Source organism: Lycorma delicatula, chromosome 2 (genome assembly GCF_047948215.1).
Source record: "Lycorma delicatula isolate Av1 chromosome 2, ASM4794821v1, whole genome shotgun sequence".
Classification (NCBI taxonomy): Eukaryota; Metazoa; Arthropoda; class Insecta; order Hemiptera; family Fulgoridae; genus Lycorma; species Lycorma delicatula.
In genome coordinates this window covers 35,722,372-35,739,675 of record NC_134456.1, presented here as the reverse complement: position 1 = coordinate 35,739,675, position 17,304 = coordinate 35,722,372, and the positions used below count along the sequence as shown (strand labels likewise).

The 17,304-nt window shown below is 27.5% G+C and overlaps 1 protein-coding gene across 7 annotated transcripts in view; it reads right to left on the bottom strand.

Annotated features, from left to right (window-relative positions):
• The window catches only part of Patronin (calmodulin-regulated spectrin-associated protein patronin), a 444,149-nt gene that overhangs the window by 121,148 nt on the left and 305,697 nt on the right, over positions 1 to 17,304 (bottom strand). For 6 of the 7 annotated variants that reach the window (XM_075358663.1, XM_075358666.1, XM_075358669.1 and 3 more), the window contains one exon: positions 1,952 to 2,059. The exons of the other annotated variant lie outside the window; for it this stretch is intronic. In XM_075358663.1, coding sequence (XP_075214778.1) covers positions 1,952 to 2,059 — 108 coding nt within the window. The remainder of the gene's footprint in view (positions 1 to 1,951; positions 2,060 to 17,304) is intronic. 7 annotated transcript variants of the gene reach the window in all.

The following is a 17,304-nucleotide window of genomic DNA, read 5'->3' as shown; positions in this document are numbered from 1 at the left end:
TTTGCAAGAAAGAAATTTCAGTCTTCACAAATAGAAAGCATTAGGTTTACTTTCAAGGACTTCTTTCAATGTTATAATTTTTGTCTTTTGGTATTTGACAGCTGTAACTTTTAGCATAGTTTAGAGGCAAACTGCATGTAGTTTTGTTTGCACCTGTTAGTTTATTGTGAATCTTAACATTGAGACCAAAAACAAACATTTCTGACATATTTTAGTGACATGTGACATTTACGGTGTTGACTGCATAGCAAAACACACGTGTCAGAATTGGTTTAAAAAATTCTGTAGTGAAGATTTTTCACTCAAAGATGATAAATGTTCTGATCAATCTACTGAAGTTGTTGAAGACCAACTCAAAGATATAATTGAATCAAAATGTCATGTAACTGTGCGAGATTGCAAGGAGGTTAAATGTATCACACACAGCAATTGAAAATCACATCAAATGTATTGGACTTTTTATGTTAAGGTCGATGTTTGAGTTCTGCATGAATCTAAAAAGATTCACTTAACACAATGAATCAATATTAATTTGCGATCTGAATCTCAAACGCAATGAAGTCGACCCTTTTTTTAAACAAATCATCACCATGATGAAAAAAGGGTTTTCTACAATAACATCAATCAAAAACAATCACAGCTCAAGCATGATAAACCAGCACAAGTCACATCGAAAGCTTAATTGCATCAAAAAAGATCAAGTTGTCAATTCAGTGGGATTAGAAATTATCAGTTCAGATGTTTACTGTCAACAACTAATGAAACTGGAGGAGGCACTCAAAGAAAAATGGCCAGAGTTGGAAAATTGCAAAGGAATCGTGTTATACTAAGACAATGCAAAGCCTTACACATCTTTGGTATCTCATGGAAAATTATTGGAGCTTGGTTAGGAAATATCTCATCCTCCGTATAGCCCTGATCTTGCACAATTAGATTACCATTTATATTGAAGTTTGCAAAATTCTTCGAATGGTAAAACTTTCACTAATGATAATGTCCTGAAATCACACTCAGTTCAGTTTTTTGGTGGTAAGGACCAGAAGTTCTAAGACTGCATAATTATGAGTTACAAGAAAATTTCATTTGTTGCTAAAAAAAATTGAGTTTTATATCACACTACAAAACCAAAATTACTTTCTTGCCAACCCAGTAGAATGAATGCATATTGTAAAAAATATAGGGAAAATTTAAAAATCACTCAATGATGTTAATACTTCATAAGGTTATCATAACAAATGCTTTGAGAAACAAGTATATACAATTTTACGTTTATTTACAAATTTTTTGTTATCTCAAACCATTTCTTTCATGAAGATGTTAACAAAAATTACTAAAAAATCATGACTTCTCTATCCACACAATTAATAATTTAACGAAGAAACAACTATTTTATGAAAATATAATTGCTCATTCAACAATATTTTGTATTAATTTTTATTTTTTAAGAAAAACACAAATTTTAATTTAATAGAAGCTCATCTGAGGTGGCACAGTAGAATAATGAAGTTACAGGTTTTCAAAAGTCAGAGATAAAAAACCAACATTTATTAAAATCCACAAAACTAAATAAAAAGAACTGGAATGTGATTCTAAAAAAAAATTAAACAAAGTATAATAACCTAACTAAGCACAATATAAAAATTACTAAAAATTTAGATAGTTACCAATTTATAAATTTATGTACAAATTAACTTTCACCAAACTACAATATTTTTTAACATTTACATGCATGTAGCAAACGTTTTTCTAACAAATTCTTTTAACAAGTGCAAAAAAGCAAGTAAAAAAACAAAACAATTCACCAGAGTAAAAAATAGAAAAAAATATATAAAAAATACCAAAACTGAACAAAGCATATATGTCACACAATTACAAAATATGAAACATAAAACAAAAAAAACAACAAAAAGATAAAGCACAGATAAAAGGACACAGAGCGAGAAATCACTACCTGAAAATGAGGAATGTGAATCTAGGCTGCTCCGCAGATCCGGTATTGCAGAGACTGATTGTGGCAGGCAACGTTTATGGGCTACACCTTGACTATTCCGTGGATATGCTAAACCAACACCCCTCGCGTATAAATTAACTAATATAAGATAATTTACATCAAATACCTAATAATTTAAGGTGTTAAATTATTATAAAATAAATCAATAATTTTTAATTTTACCTTTAGTACCGATAGATAATTTGATTTTATAACTAAAAAAAATTTACTTTAATTTAAAATAAAAATACGTTAACAAATATTAATTATAAATATCATTTTTTGTTTTATTATTATTATTATTATTAAATATAAAAATATTTATTCCTAGACACCACTAAACCATTTTTATTTTTTTACCTAAATTATTAAATCTTATCAATGATTACAATAAATTAAATAAATATTTTGTTTGGTAAAAAAAAAAATAACATTTAAATAAATCTTAGAAAATTAAATTCCAACTGAACAGAAGTGTATTCTTAATCTTCAAACAATTTATCAAATAATGATTAGGTTTTTACAAATAAGTATTATATAATTTTGACTTAAATGTAAATAAATATATTATTTTAATGCAATGCATTTTATTCTTATATTTTCATACAGTTAACCACATAAATTCTATATTATTTGTAATTAAATTATAAACCCAAATCTAAAAAATTTTATCACTAAAACGGTCTGTTAAATTATTATAGCATAATAATATAATTATTATTATAGTTTTAACTCCATAAGAGCGAATAGCAGTTTGTCTGATAAGACTTACTCGTAACAGATTTAGTAAAGAATAAAAGATAAATCAAGTAACAGAACTACTCATTCAATGTATACTTTAAATATTTAAAATCGGAGAAGAGTAATACAAATGAACAGAAATAAAAATTTAATTAACGGAAGCACATTTCTATAAATTTTATGAGTTCTTTGTAAGATGTTATTAAAAATATAACTGTTGTCAAAATTAGTCAATCCAAATATATATGATAACAATAAATGCAAAATCATAACAAGAATTTCTTCACAGTTTTCAAATGACTTTCAGTATTTTCTTTTTATAAAATACCCAGATAAACATAATCCAGAATCATCTTTAAATATATATATATATATATATATATATATATATATCAAAGACAAAAGTATAAAAACCGTTTACACCCACAGTACCGAATTTAATAATGCTTCTTACCTTATGCTTATTATTCTTTAATAATTCTTCTTTTTAATAATTAATAATTTTAATAATTTTTCTTTTGAGGTTTTCCCTCATCAGTTAAACTTTCTTATTCTCAAATCACACATTAAATTCAAACATTTACATTATAGCATATTAAAATATGTAGTCAAAATATTAAAAATATAAAAATTAAAAAAAATTTTATTTATTTTTATTTATGTGGCTAGTCACATAAAAAACGTTTTTTTAATTTTATATTTTTAATATTTTGACTACATATTTTAATATGTTGTAATTTTAATGTGTGATTAGACAAAAAAATAGTTAACTGATGATGAGGGAAAACCTTGAAAGCGCTATTAAAGAATAATAAGCATAAGGTAAGAAGCATTATTAAATTCAGTATTCTTGGTGGTAAACGGTTGTTATACTTTTGTCTTTGAGATATTAGTACAGAGAAGAATATGAACAAATAAAATAACAAAAAAATTGTTTTTTCTTAAGTTAATATAAAATATACATATATATTAATTTTTTAAACATGTTATCCTATGTGTTGAATTATAATTAGTATTTCACCAGATACACACACATAAAATAAGAATGATCTTACCTTCAATTTAATAAGGCTTTTTCAAATCCTACAGATTCATCATCAGTTATTAAAATACCATAATTATCATCAGCATTAAGCTACTTCATCAACCAAGTCATGACTGATTAAAACTATCAGTCAGATGTTAAAATTCTATTCTACAGACCTATCAATTTAAACAGATCATCTTGCTCAAAATTTACCTGGTGGTTTACTTAAATTGAAACTTTTATATTTGTAACTATAATATTTCTCCAAATGCTCCAGTTTGTTTTTAACATTACAAATATCTAATACTTTAACATTATTTACTAAATCTATAATTTTTTGTCCACTTGAAATCAAGTGATCTGCCACATTTGAAAAATTTTTCTTTTTATTTTTAAATGCTGTTACATGTTCTCAGAATTTTGCTTTAAAGGTCTATCAGTTATACCTATATGTATATGGCATCACAGTCTATGCATTTAATTCTATATATGCCACTTAAGTTAAATCTGTCAAAAATATAATTATTGTTATAATTAAAGAATTTTTTCAAAATATTATTTACAGGTTTATATGCAATTGTATAAAATAGATTTTATATCATAACATTTAGAATCATTCACTGGAATAAGAGTGGTGTTTTTGTTATTATATTTCTTTCTTAAATATTCCTGTAAATGTATGAATCCAAGCATACCAATTACAGAAACAATAGATATAATAAAAAATTAATTGGTGGAAAATGAAACAGAAGAGTTTGTTTAAACAATAATCATTGACATTAGGAATATATGCCAGCAGAACTATTTTGAGTTCAATAATAAAAGTTATTCACAAAACGATTGTTTACCTACGGGTATGTCACTTTCTTCCATTATGTCAAGAGATTTATCTACAGAAGTTTGAGAGGATCATTACACATGGTATATTACACTCATAATACTCTTTTATGGGTGAGATATGTGGATGACATACTTGTAATATTAGACCCTGACATAGCGTTGGAACATCAAATAATATTAAACAAACTAAATTTATTCAATAATAACTCAAATTTACTTTGTCAACAGACACTGACAAGACCATACTTTTTTTATATAAACATAAAAATTAATGACAATAACAAAATTGAAACAAGCGTGTATAGAAATCCTACCAAAAACAATATAACCATTCATAAAAATTCAAATAACCCATTTTCACATAAGAGAAACACTTACTATGGTATGATACATAGAGCTGTTATTTATTCACATAACAATGAGGTGGTATTAAATAATGAACTGGAATATATAGGAAATATAGCTTTACAGAATGGCTACAATAAATCTTATATTGATAACATTTATAGGGAATATTTAAAGAAGAAATATTACAAAAACACTACCCTTATTCCAGTGAATGATTCTAGAAGTTATGATAGAAAATATATTTTACACAATTGTATAAACAAAAACACAAATAAAATAGTGAATGTTTATAATAAAGAACAATATACAATTGCATATAAACCTGTAAATAATATTTTGAAAAAATTCTTTAACTATAACAATAATTATATTTTGGCAGATTTAACTTAAGTGGGGTATATAATTAAATTCAAAGACTGTGATGCCATATACATATAGGTAAAACTGATAGATCTTTTAAAGCAAAATTCTGAGAACATCTAACAGCATTTAAAAATGAAAAGAAAAATTTTTCAAATATAACAGATCACTTGATTTCAAATGGGAATAAAATTACAAATTTAGTAAATAATCTTAAAATATTAGAAATTTGTGATGTTAAAAACAAATTGGAGCATTTGGAGAAATATTATTTTTATAAATATAAAAGTTTCAATTTAGTAACCACCAGGTAAATTTTGAGCAGGATTATCTGTTTAAATTGGTAGGCCTGTAGAATAAAATTTTAACACTTGACCAATAGTTTTAATGTCATGACTTGGTTGATGAAGTAGCTTAATGCTAATGATAATTGTGATATTTTAATAACTGATGATGAATTGCAGGATTTGAAAAGGCCTATTAGACTGAAGGTAAGATCATTCTAGCTTTATACGTGTGTATCTAATGATTTATAAATACTAAAATATATACATGAGGGCTGTCCAGAAAGTAACTTACATTCTGAAAAAAAATCAACCAAATAAAAAAAAAGAAATTTTATTAGATACATTTGAAAGGGACAATCTTAAATTATTTTTCTACACAGTCACCATTTAAACTGAAGCACTTATCATAATGACGCACAAGCTTTTCAATTCGTTCTCTGTAGAAATCTGCCACCTTAGATTTTTGGGACCCATCCTGCACAAAACTTGTGATAACCAACCTTCCGCGATACTATTTCATGTAGTAAACTTCGTGAAATTTTGGGAAAATGAAGCGAGAGTTCCATAACTGTGATACAGTGTTTTTCACAAATTTTATCATTGATCTTCATCATCAGTCACAAGGCCAGGCCAACCACTGTGGTCCTCATCATGAACATTGGTGCGGCCATTTTTAAACTGAATGCACCACTGCCTCACTCCACCTTCACTCATTATTCCACCTTCATACCTCACAAAGTTGCCGATGATCTTCAATTAGTTTGAGGTTTTTTGCCAGTAAAAACCTAATCACTGAATGCTCCTCACAACTCGCAAGATTTTTCTATTAAAGCACACATTTCAATAATTCACAACAAACAAAGTACAAAAATCACAGTCCACATACTATGACAGCTTGATGCGAACTGAGTGTAGAAACATTTTGACGCCAAGATGGCAGCTCTATCTCCACCCACCTCCATACTAGGCATAAATGTAAGTTACTTTCTGGACCGCCCTCGTATATACCATGAATATGTAAAGTTTTAGTACAGATCAAGAGTACAACATAGAAACACACCCACAGTAAAAACAACTTTCTTGTTTTAGATGGGTGAAAAAATGTATCTACATTGCATAAATACACAGAGCATTTACTTATTTGTAGAAATATAGCACCTAAAATCATGCAATGGAACACACTGCAGCATATTCGTATTAGCAAACATTATATTGAAAAAGAATCGGTAATCTTTAACAATGTGATTTGTAAATAAATTTCTTACAATAAATAAATAATTTCTTTAAAAAAATTTTCCTACAAAAAAAAACACTGCCTAATGTTGTTGGCTGCATGGAAATACTTTTAAAAGTAAAATACTACTTGTAAGCAAGTGATACTCATAAAACCCACAATTTTCTCAAAATTCATGTCTGAATTTATAAGTAATTTATTTAAACACTAGAATATTCAAGTATTGCAAAAAAAGTATATATATATTTTTTTTTATTATATCACACAGCATAACACTATTAAACACAAAAACATATGAAAAACATTTTTCAAAACAATAGTTACTGAAAGAATTAAACATTTTCTTCATAAACACTTAAAACTGCTCGCCAATAAAAAAAAAAAACATCTGTTCCACTCCCTTTCACATTCTGAATATCTTCAGCAACATTTAAGTTAAATTTATTGGTCAGCATTAATAAACCATTATTAAAACCTACAGAATGTTTTGGGCTTGAAAGGTCTTTTTAATGTTATATAAGCTGTCCTTTTTATGGGATTAGGATTTAATTGTGCAGATTATGCCAACAGAGTAAAGAAGCAATAGTTCTGTCTGGAAGTTTGTCAAATGAATTATTTTTTATCCAAAAATGAAACAAACAAAAAGAAATGAACAAACTTTTTTAAGTTACTTACATTTTTTCTAAGGTATTCAATAAATACTGTACATTACATTTAACACAATAAACTTATTCTTTAGCTACAAGGTTCATATTTTTAATTAAAACTGTATATAATCTGATACATGCTCTTCAGAGTTCAAAGAATAATGGTTTTTATGTTTTAATGTTTTTGTTTTTTTTTTTTATCGCATGTAGACGAATTCTCTTTTCTTTGTAATTGTGATGTCAGAATCATTCTCATTATTTTTTTTGTGTGTTTTCAATTGCAATCCTTTAAATGTAATTTCTGAATTATTACAATTACTATGAACCAGGCATAATAAAAAATAAAAGTATAAACAAAAAAATAATAGACATTCAAGGTCCCAATTCATAAAAAATGTTTAATGCAAAAACAGTAATCAGCCATGCAATTTAGGAAAACATATTACTTAAAGACAGCATAATCATCAGAAGCAAGGGCAACTTTTTGATAATATTATGTTTATTTTTGTGAGGAATCAAATCTTAGTGCGACCACTTCCAGTTCCATAATTTATGCTAAACTAAGAAAAAATAATTCATAATGCAATAGGTCAGAGGTTATTAGAAAGAAACATGAGAGTAACTCTCAATGCAATGAATTTTCTCATAACTACTAAGAAATGGTCTTGTTGCATATATTTTTACACATATTTTCATTTATTATATTTATTTTTGTTTTACTGATCTTTGATTTATTTTTTTAATTTCCATTTTTTAAAGAGTAATTTTTTTTCTGCATGTCCAGTAAAGTTTACAAAAACCTTAGATTGATTCACAATGCCAGATGACAAACAAAAAAAACTGAATTTTTCAAAACATTGATCAACATCTCAAAATATTAATGATCTAAACATTCAATACATTAACTTTATAAAATGTATCTTCTTACAGATACTAGTAAAAATTAGAGGCAGGGTAGTTTCCAAATGAATAAAATATAATAAGATTAATATAATATAAGATTTCCAACTGGCAGAGGACATTGTGAGGTTAAGCAGCTGCCATATGAAGCATAAAGGATAAAGATTCTAATATTACACTAATGAAACAAGAAATGAATGCTAATATTACATTAATGAAACAAGAAAAGAATGCTTTACTTGAAAAAACAATATATGCTATGAGAATGTGCACTAATGAAAAATACTCTTCTATTTTGTGATCTAGGAATGTGCACAGGAGCTAGAAGACAGCACCTTAAATCTATGAAGTAAGCTTTTTTCAATTACAAAATATTATTCTAAGAAGTGATGTGCACTTACGAGAGCTAAAATATGTGTAATACATTAGTGAAATTTTTTTTCTAAAAAGATTTATAAAATATAACACAGTTATTTAAACTAAACATTAAATTGAATACGAAATGATATTAAATGTTCTTGAATGCAAAAGCTACATTTTATCTCAATACAAGTAATGAATGACTATTATTATTATGACTATTATTATTTACTTAATTCTGAACAAGAAAAATGAAAAACTTTAAATAAATTAGAACAATTTCTTCTGATGATATGAAAATTTAAATAAATATGCATTTTATTATTCAATTTGTTATTAGATTTTAGCAATTGTTAAATATAATGTAAAAAATAACTTTAAGAAATATAAATATATATAGAAAAAAAAATTAATCTGACATTAACATTTTATCTATTTAAAAAAATTAAAATACTTATCTCTTAAGATAAAGACTCACATTTATCAAATACGTAATCAAGTACATTATATTACAATTCAATTACCAGCTAAAAGAAAAAAAAACTTAACAATAATTAAACAAATATGTTGACGTTGATTTTATAATACAAAATAAAATAAGACTAAAGTGGGTTATATTATAATTTTAGACAACATTATTATTCAACTAAGATTTAATAACAAAAAACTTTGAATGAAAAACTTCACATCACTTTGTTAACACTAAAAACTTATTACGAACAAAAAAATCACTATTAACTGTATATTTAGATAACTTAAACATGCGATCACTCCCTAAAAAACACAATACCTATCATAATAACTGTTATGTTATTCAGCTGGTTAGGACCAGCAGATCTATTAATTTCTAAATATTTTCCTGATGCAAGAAAACTAATTTAATTTATTCAATGCCAATTGGTCTTCCCCTTCTGATCCTTATCATAACAAGCAATTTTACACAGGTAAAATGGAATTTTTTAAGGTATCCATGACCATATACTATATTCTGAGCCCATTTTGCCCATTAAAATTTAGTCGTAGTTTTTATCAATTCAATCCCAGAAGTGCAAATATTAGACTGTCAAATAAAATTCAGATGAAAAATGATCTTGTTTGATGCTGAATTAATACAAATACTTTAACAAGTAAATTCAAATAAATCTAAACTCAAATATGCTAAATATTTATCTATACATAATCATAGAATTATGATTCATCCTAATTGCTTTTTTTATGAATAGAGAAGTTTAACACTAAAATAAAGCTAAGCATATAAAATGAGACAAATAAGTTCTGATTGAGGCCATTAAAAATGCACATAATAAATAAATTATAAAAAAGCATTATAAAATTTACTTATTATAATCCTTGTCAGCCTATGTATATTGTCTAAATCACTCATACGATGAATCAAATACCTGACAAAATGCTTCCTAATGATTCACCTTCAGTTTGTACAACACAGTCTACTGCATTGATGAAAGAGACATCCTGAAATCTCATCCCTCTCATCACCATTTGATTTTAAGAAATAAAACAAAGTTGACCAGTGCTAAATATGTAAAACAGTAATCAAAGGATCTGTTGATGTGTTGTAATGCAGAAGAAATCACAACCCATTTTCTGCATACTCACCATTTTCTTTAGTCACCAATCACTTCATCACTTCTCCACAAAAATTATCAGCACAGATTTATGATGAATGATATCTACGACAACAAAAAAATGCAATCAGAATTGTTTTCACTTGCATTTTTGCAGTCTCGTTTTCTGAACTTTTGGTTTCTTCAGACTCAACCAAGTTACAGTTTAATGTTTTGTTGCTGATCGTATCTTCATCACTTGTTATAATCTGGTTTAAAAGGTATTTATTATCATTAATCACTTTAATGAATTCAGTGACTGATGCACCATGTTTATGTTTTCATTCTCATGTTAAGAAATGAGAACAAAACATGAGGTGCAAATGAAGTATACACTTTTTTCTTTTTCAAATCACTCTAAAATTTTATCTGTTATCTCTCTGTTAGTCCCTTTCTCTTACCACCTAAAAATTCAAGTTTTATTTCTTGGTTAAAAATTTTAAAATTAAGTCTGTCCCGTTATTATACTTGGGAAGTTGTTTAAAGAATAGCCTGTCCATTCACTGTCCTCTAATAAATCTTGTTCTTTTTCGACCTATTTGTGCCACTAAAACACATTCTCAATAAACATTCTTCACTGTACAATTTTAGAACTTCACAAAAAATGTAAATACAGAGTGTGTCAGTGAAATAGGTTGAAGAAACTTATAATATATACAGAAAATCTAACTGCCATCATCAATCTCTAACAGATACCATCAGTAATATGGTTGTATTGTATCGATCTGGGAACATAATTGTCATTCTGTATTATTTCTATTATTAGATATGGTTTTTTTTAATATAGATGAAAAATCTTAACCCATTTAAATTTTACATTAAAAATGAAATCCTAAAGATTTTTACAGACTTTTTCAAGAAAAGTTCGGAATTACTTTCAGTCACATGGTGGGATTATTTTTTCTGAATTGCAATTTAAACCAAGAGACAACAGCGCAAGAGACTGAATTAAAAATACACAAACAAAATATTCTCTAAAACTTCTGAAAATTTTGCTGATACATTACATAAGAATGTGAATCATTATGCTTGCCAGTCTGATGTATTTTGTTTGTTCTTTAATTGTTATTTATTTACAACTGTTATCAAAAAATAAATCGTGCTGACCTCCGTGGGGAAGTGGTAGCATCTCAGTCTTTCATCCAAGGGTTGGGTTCAAAATCCTGGTCAGGTATGCTGTTTTTCATTCATTACAAAATCCACTTTAATAATAGTCCTATGTACAAGCTTTTTAAAAGCTTCTGTAGCGAATTAATTAATGAAGCAAAAAATTTGATACTTTAAAAAAACACGTTTACTTTAAGACAATTCCTAAATATTTATGATCAGTCAAAACACTTTAATTACAACTACTTAAGATACAACAATCCTTTACTTATTGATTTCTTTAATAAAGAATATGAGATATGTGAAACATAAAATGGAGACATGATTATTTAAAAACTATCTACATATATAAGTGAGCAACTTAAAACCAAAGCGGCTGGCTTGAAGTGTAGTTATTTGAGCAATACCTTTTACCATCGCTGCTGCTGCTACTAGCGCCACTATTATTTACGTATTACTCTTATCTATTTAATTTGTAGATTGCTCATGCTTCTGTGCAGGGCAGTTTCTTTCTTTACAGTTTTATTTTTCTAAAATGTATTATTCAATTAAGGAAAGGGTTACTATAGTGCAGCATTTCTCAACCTGGGGATGGCGAAATTAACTTAAAAATTTACATGTAAACAATAATGAAATCATTTCTAAAGAAAAAAAATCATTTATTATAAACATGTTACTTTTATTTATACATATAAAGAAAATAAATAAATGGGATGGTTGCATTTGTTTCTCATTTAAAAGTTTCTCCACACGTGGATTTATGATAAAAACACATAAAAGCATATTGCTTTAAAGTGAAAAGTCGATTCCTATATTTAGTTTTTAGCACAACCATAGACAAAAAATCCTTTTCAGATAAGATGTGGTGAAAGGGATTAATATTTTTAATGCTTCTGTTACTAAATTTGCACATTCACTTTGATGAGCGTGCCAAAACATACCTAATTCCTCAGATGTGAAATTGTAATCATAAAGTTTTATCGGCAGTAAAGTTTTATTGATGAGCTGGTCGTGTATTCTAACTGATAACTTAGCAGCTGCAACTACATTTTCATTAAATGGATTCAGTACCCATCTACTCAAGAAAACATTTTTATCTTCTGGGAAATACTCCACCATCTGAATTTTTAGCTCACGTAAATACACCTTCATGCTATCAAATGATGAATAATAATAACTTCTTCACCCAAATTTTTTTCAATACATTCAGAAGTGGGAGGAAACATTTCAAAATGTTTGCTTTGAAGGTGAATTAATAAAATGTTTTTATGATGTCCTTGTAAATTCACATTCAAGTATTTTAAATGTGAAAATACATCGGCTAAGTAAGCCAACAACAACATATACTTATTATTCTGTAAAAACATTAAGAATGGTGTTTGTTTATCCTGAAAAAATATAATTAATTCATCTCGCAATTCCAAGAACTGGATTAACACTTTTCTGCGTGATAACCATCTGACTTCTGTATGGAAAGAAGAGATTTTTTCTTTTCACCCATTTCATCGCACAGTTTAGCAAACAGCCTATTTTACAATGGTCGGCTTTTAAAAAATTTAACCATTTTTATAGCTCTACAAAGAATTTGTGTGAGAAACATATTTTTCATGGCCAAGAGCATATCTATGAAGGAAGCAGTACGTCCATTCCGCCCTTAGTACAAGATGATCTTTTAACTTTTTTCAGAAATCCACTGTTCTTTACTGTTATTGCCTGTGCACTATCACTACACCCTGCAATACATTTTGCCCAGTCTATATTATAGTTTTTAGTAGCTTCATAAAAAAACATCAAAAAGACACTGTCTTGTTGCATGACTAGGTATTGATTTGCAATAGATGTTTTCATTGATTGATTTGTCCCTATTGCATTCATATCTCACAAAACATAACTGAGAAATGTTTGTCACATCTGTTGATTAATCAAACTGAATACTAAAAAATTCACTTGAACTCATTTACTGAATTATCTGATGGCAAACATCGGCAGCCATGTCATCGATTTGCCTTGATACTGTGTTGTTAGAAAACTGAAATTTTTCAGATTTTTTTGCTTCTTCCATGTCTATTAAAACATTGAACATATAAATTGCAGCAGGCAAAATGAGATTACTTTGCAATTGTATGGGGAATGGACATCTTAGCTACTCTTAATGCTACAAGATAAGATGCTTCAATTGCACTTTTATCAGTATAGCTTGATTTACAAATAGAAGCTTGTTGGTTTCTCAAAGTATGTCATTTTCTTTCAAAAATTTCCAAGTGTTTGCTTTCATGATCTGTATGTTTAGTTTACAAGTGTTGCATTAATTCTGATGACTTCATACTTTCTTTGCGAAGGACTTGAAAGTAAACGACGCAATGTGGCTTTCCATCCAAAGAAGTAAAACCATAATTTAAATAACTGTCATTGTACAATCTTGTTTTTTACCAATTGATTGATATTTACCAATAGATATAGATAGCTCACTTCGTTTATTCACAAATTTATTCATTGTACATGAGAATCTAATTTAAAGAAGAAAAAAAGTTACACTGTTTGACCATACACAAAAAAACTGAAATCTGAATTATTTTTTTAATGAAACTATAATTTAAAAACTTAAACTTAAATGGCACCAAACACAAGCGTTTCATTCAAAACTAAACCGATGTTCTGTAATCCCTTACGCCTCTTTTATACTGCTGAGAGCATGATGTGTTCAAACACATCATATGTATGTATGATCAAGATGCTCTCACAACGAATATTATGCAAGCAGAACAAATTACAACGAGCACGTACATAAAAAGTTGGAACCTGTAAATAGCTCATTTGTATACTTCATATGTGCAAGTTCATACTTGTCGCTATCAACCTGGCTAAATAGTTTTAACTAGGTTTCACTGTTTTGATTTTTTTTGTTTACTTTTTGGGGGTCATGGAGCTAAAAGGTTTGAGAATCACTGCTGTAGTGGAAACATATGTGTGTTCTAAATCCTTTCAAAAAATGTGTCAAATATTAAGAAAAAAATGTCCAAATTCAGTATCTCAGCAAGAGTAGTATTTGCTGGGATTTGGTTAAAAATCCCAGCAATCAAGTTGGTTAAAAAATGGCATCATCAGGATTGATTTCAAATGAAAAATGAGGTAGGCAATCTTTCGTTAAGACTCCAGAGACTATAGTAAATACTCAAAGAATTTCTGCTAGTACGGAAGTTATCAGAACAAAGTGCTGTAAAATACACATCATGCCATAATTTTCTTCATGATTTAAATTAGAAACCATAATCACATAACAACTGTGCAAACACTTTAAAGAGAACGTGACTAACCAAAAACTTCTAATTATTGTGACTGGCTTCTCAAAAAGTCAATGGACAGGTAGACCATGGATGTGTATTTCATGTCAGACGAGGTACGGTTTCACTTTCTGGAGATGTTAATTCATACAACAACAGGAACTAGATAACTAAAAATCCTCAACAGATGTTTGAGAGCCTATTTACAATGAGAAAATCATTTTATGGTGAGCTGTTCCCGATATTTGTATATGAGGCCATTTTTTGACCAGACATGTCAATACAGATGTTTACTGTCCAGTTTTCAAACAATTTTATGCTCAGGTATCAGATCATGAAAAAGATCATAGCTTTTTCAAAAACAAACACACCAATGCAACAGACAGATGTGTATCACACATCAAATGGATATGATATTTAAAGAATAAACCATTAGATAAGGATACTAGTTTCCACTTTCCTCAGATTTTTTTAGCTGGGATTTTTTCCTTTGAGGCTATTTGAAGGATGGAGTTTATGAATTTCCACAAAAGGCAAAAATTCTTTTTGAAATTTTGCTTACAATTCAGTGGCATTTGCAACACTGTTTTGTTGTATTTATTCTCAATATTATCACTTAAACACAAAAGTGTATCGCTGCACAGAGTGCTCACTTCAAAAATCTTTTGTAAAAATATGGTAAATAAACAAACGTTTGTTAATGTAAGTACAGAATTTAATTTAATTTAATTTACATTTTTATTTTTTAATTTCATAATAAATTCATATACCCCCAACGGTGTTTACTCTGTAACAGTTTGGTTTTAAATTGCTCACCTATACCAGCTCATAAAAATTGTAAAATTACATGATTATATCTTATCTAAAAGTGAAATTGAACTATTAAGTGTTACAAATAAAGTCAGAAACATGAAAAATGTTAATATAAAATAAAATTATGAATTACAATTACCCATGAAAAAATATATTTTTGTTTAATAATAAAATACAGACGATAGAAAAACTCTGATATATGATTGGAAATAAAATTATTTTAAACACATATTTTTTTTTCTATTCTACTAACATACTTTAATAATAAAATACATGAAATATTAAGTTAAATAAAAAAAAAAAAAAATGATTATATATTTAGTCATTATTAATAGAAAAAAAGTTTAATAAATATTCCTGCAGTATGTTAATTTAAAACTAATTAAAGAAACTGACTTAAAATAATACATAGAATATTCTAGTTAGTGATGATGTAAAGACCATTTTCTTTTATATAAAATAAACCATTTAGTATAGTAAATACACTACCATCATACCTGTTAATTAGATGAAAATCATATGAGAATGACAAGTACATGCGTGATGTATTAATCAATACAGCAAACCCTTTAATAATAACTATTGTATCTCAACAGAGATTATTTAAATAAGACCAAGATTTAAGTCATGCAGTGCATATCAGTTGGTAATGAAACTATTAACGTACTTCAACAAAAATTTCCAGATTACCATTTGAAAACTACCCTAGGAAATTTAAATACCCTAGCTGAAGTAAAAATTTTATTTTACAGAATATTCAGGTAATCACATTTCATTTTTAATGTTTCAGTCAATATCTCAGGACTTTATATAAATATTAATCATTTCATCGCACTTTTTTCTATTTATTTTCAAAAAATTGAAAAAAAAAAGATTTTTATTAAAATATGTATATTCCATGCAAAGTAGGAACATGACTAAACCAAACCAGATAAATATTTTTACTAAAAAAAATTAATAAACTTGGATTTCAGATTTTAGTTCAAACAGAATTAACCCAGATAGATAAAAATGGGTAAATAATTTTAATAAGCCTGCTGATGAGTATTTTTAAAAGAACTAACTTTAAAAAAACACCAACCACACTAAAATAAAAAGCAACCATCATACCGTTGCTTTAAAATTTATGAAGTTGGTACAAATAGCTTTCTTATTTTTTTGCCCCAACCATGAATATACAAAATCTGAAAATCTAGTTTTGTTTTGATATGATTTCAAGCATCAGAGTAGAATAAATAAGAGAAAAATATCTAACATTGAGGTTAAGTTTTGTTCCTTAAATTATGTTAGCCAGTTATCAACACTGCAGCTAGACAGCTATAACTAACTGATACAGCCATTTCCTCTCTATCTCATGTTGAATTTAATTTAATGTTAGTTCAGGTCGGCAAGTCAAGGTAAAATAATGAGTAAAATGTTTAAAGCAAATATAGATAAAACAGCCTACCGATCAGTAAGTACACTTGGGGCTGAAAATTAAACAGTGTTCCAGAATATAAACATCAGCTCAAAAAGATAAAATGTTGGATGGGGTTTAAAGCTGCTGGTAGGTGACAGTTGATTAATAAATTTATCATAGAGAAAGAAAAGAAATAATCAGCAATGCTCTCAAGGAATGACTGGTTTCTTCTGACCTTATAATTCAAATAAAAAATTTTCTAAAATTTATTAAAAAAAACAATCTGTTTAACTGTGTTTGAATGCTTAACATCAGTACATAACTATAATAAACAGTTAAATTACT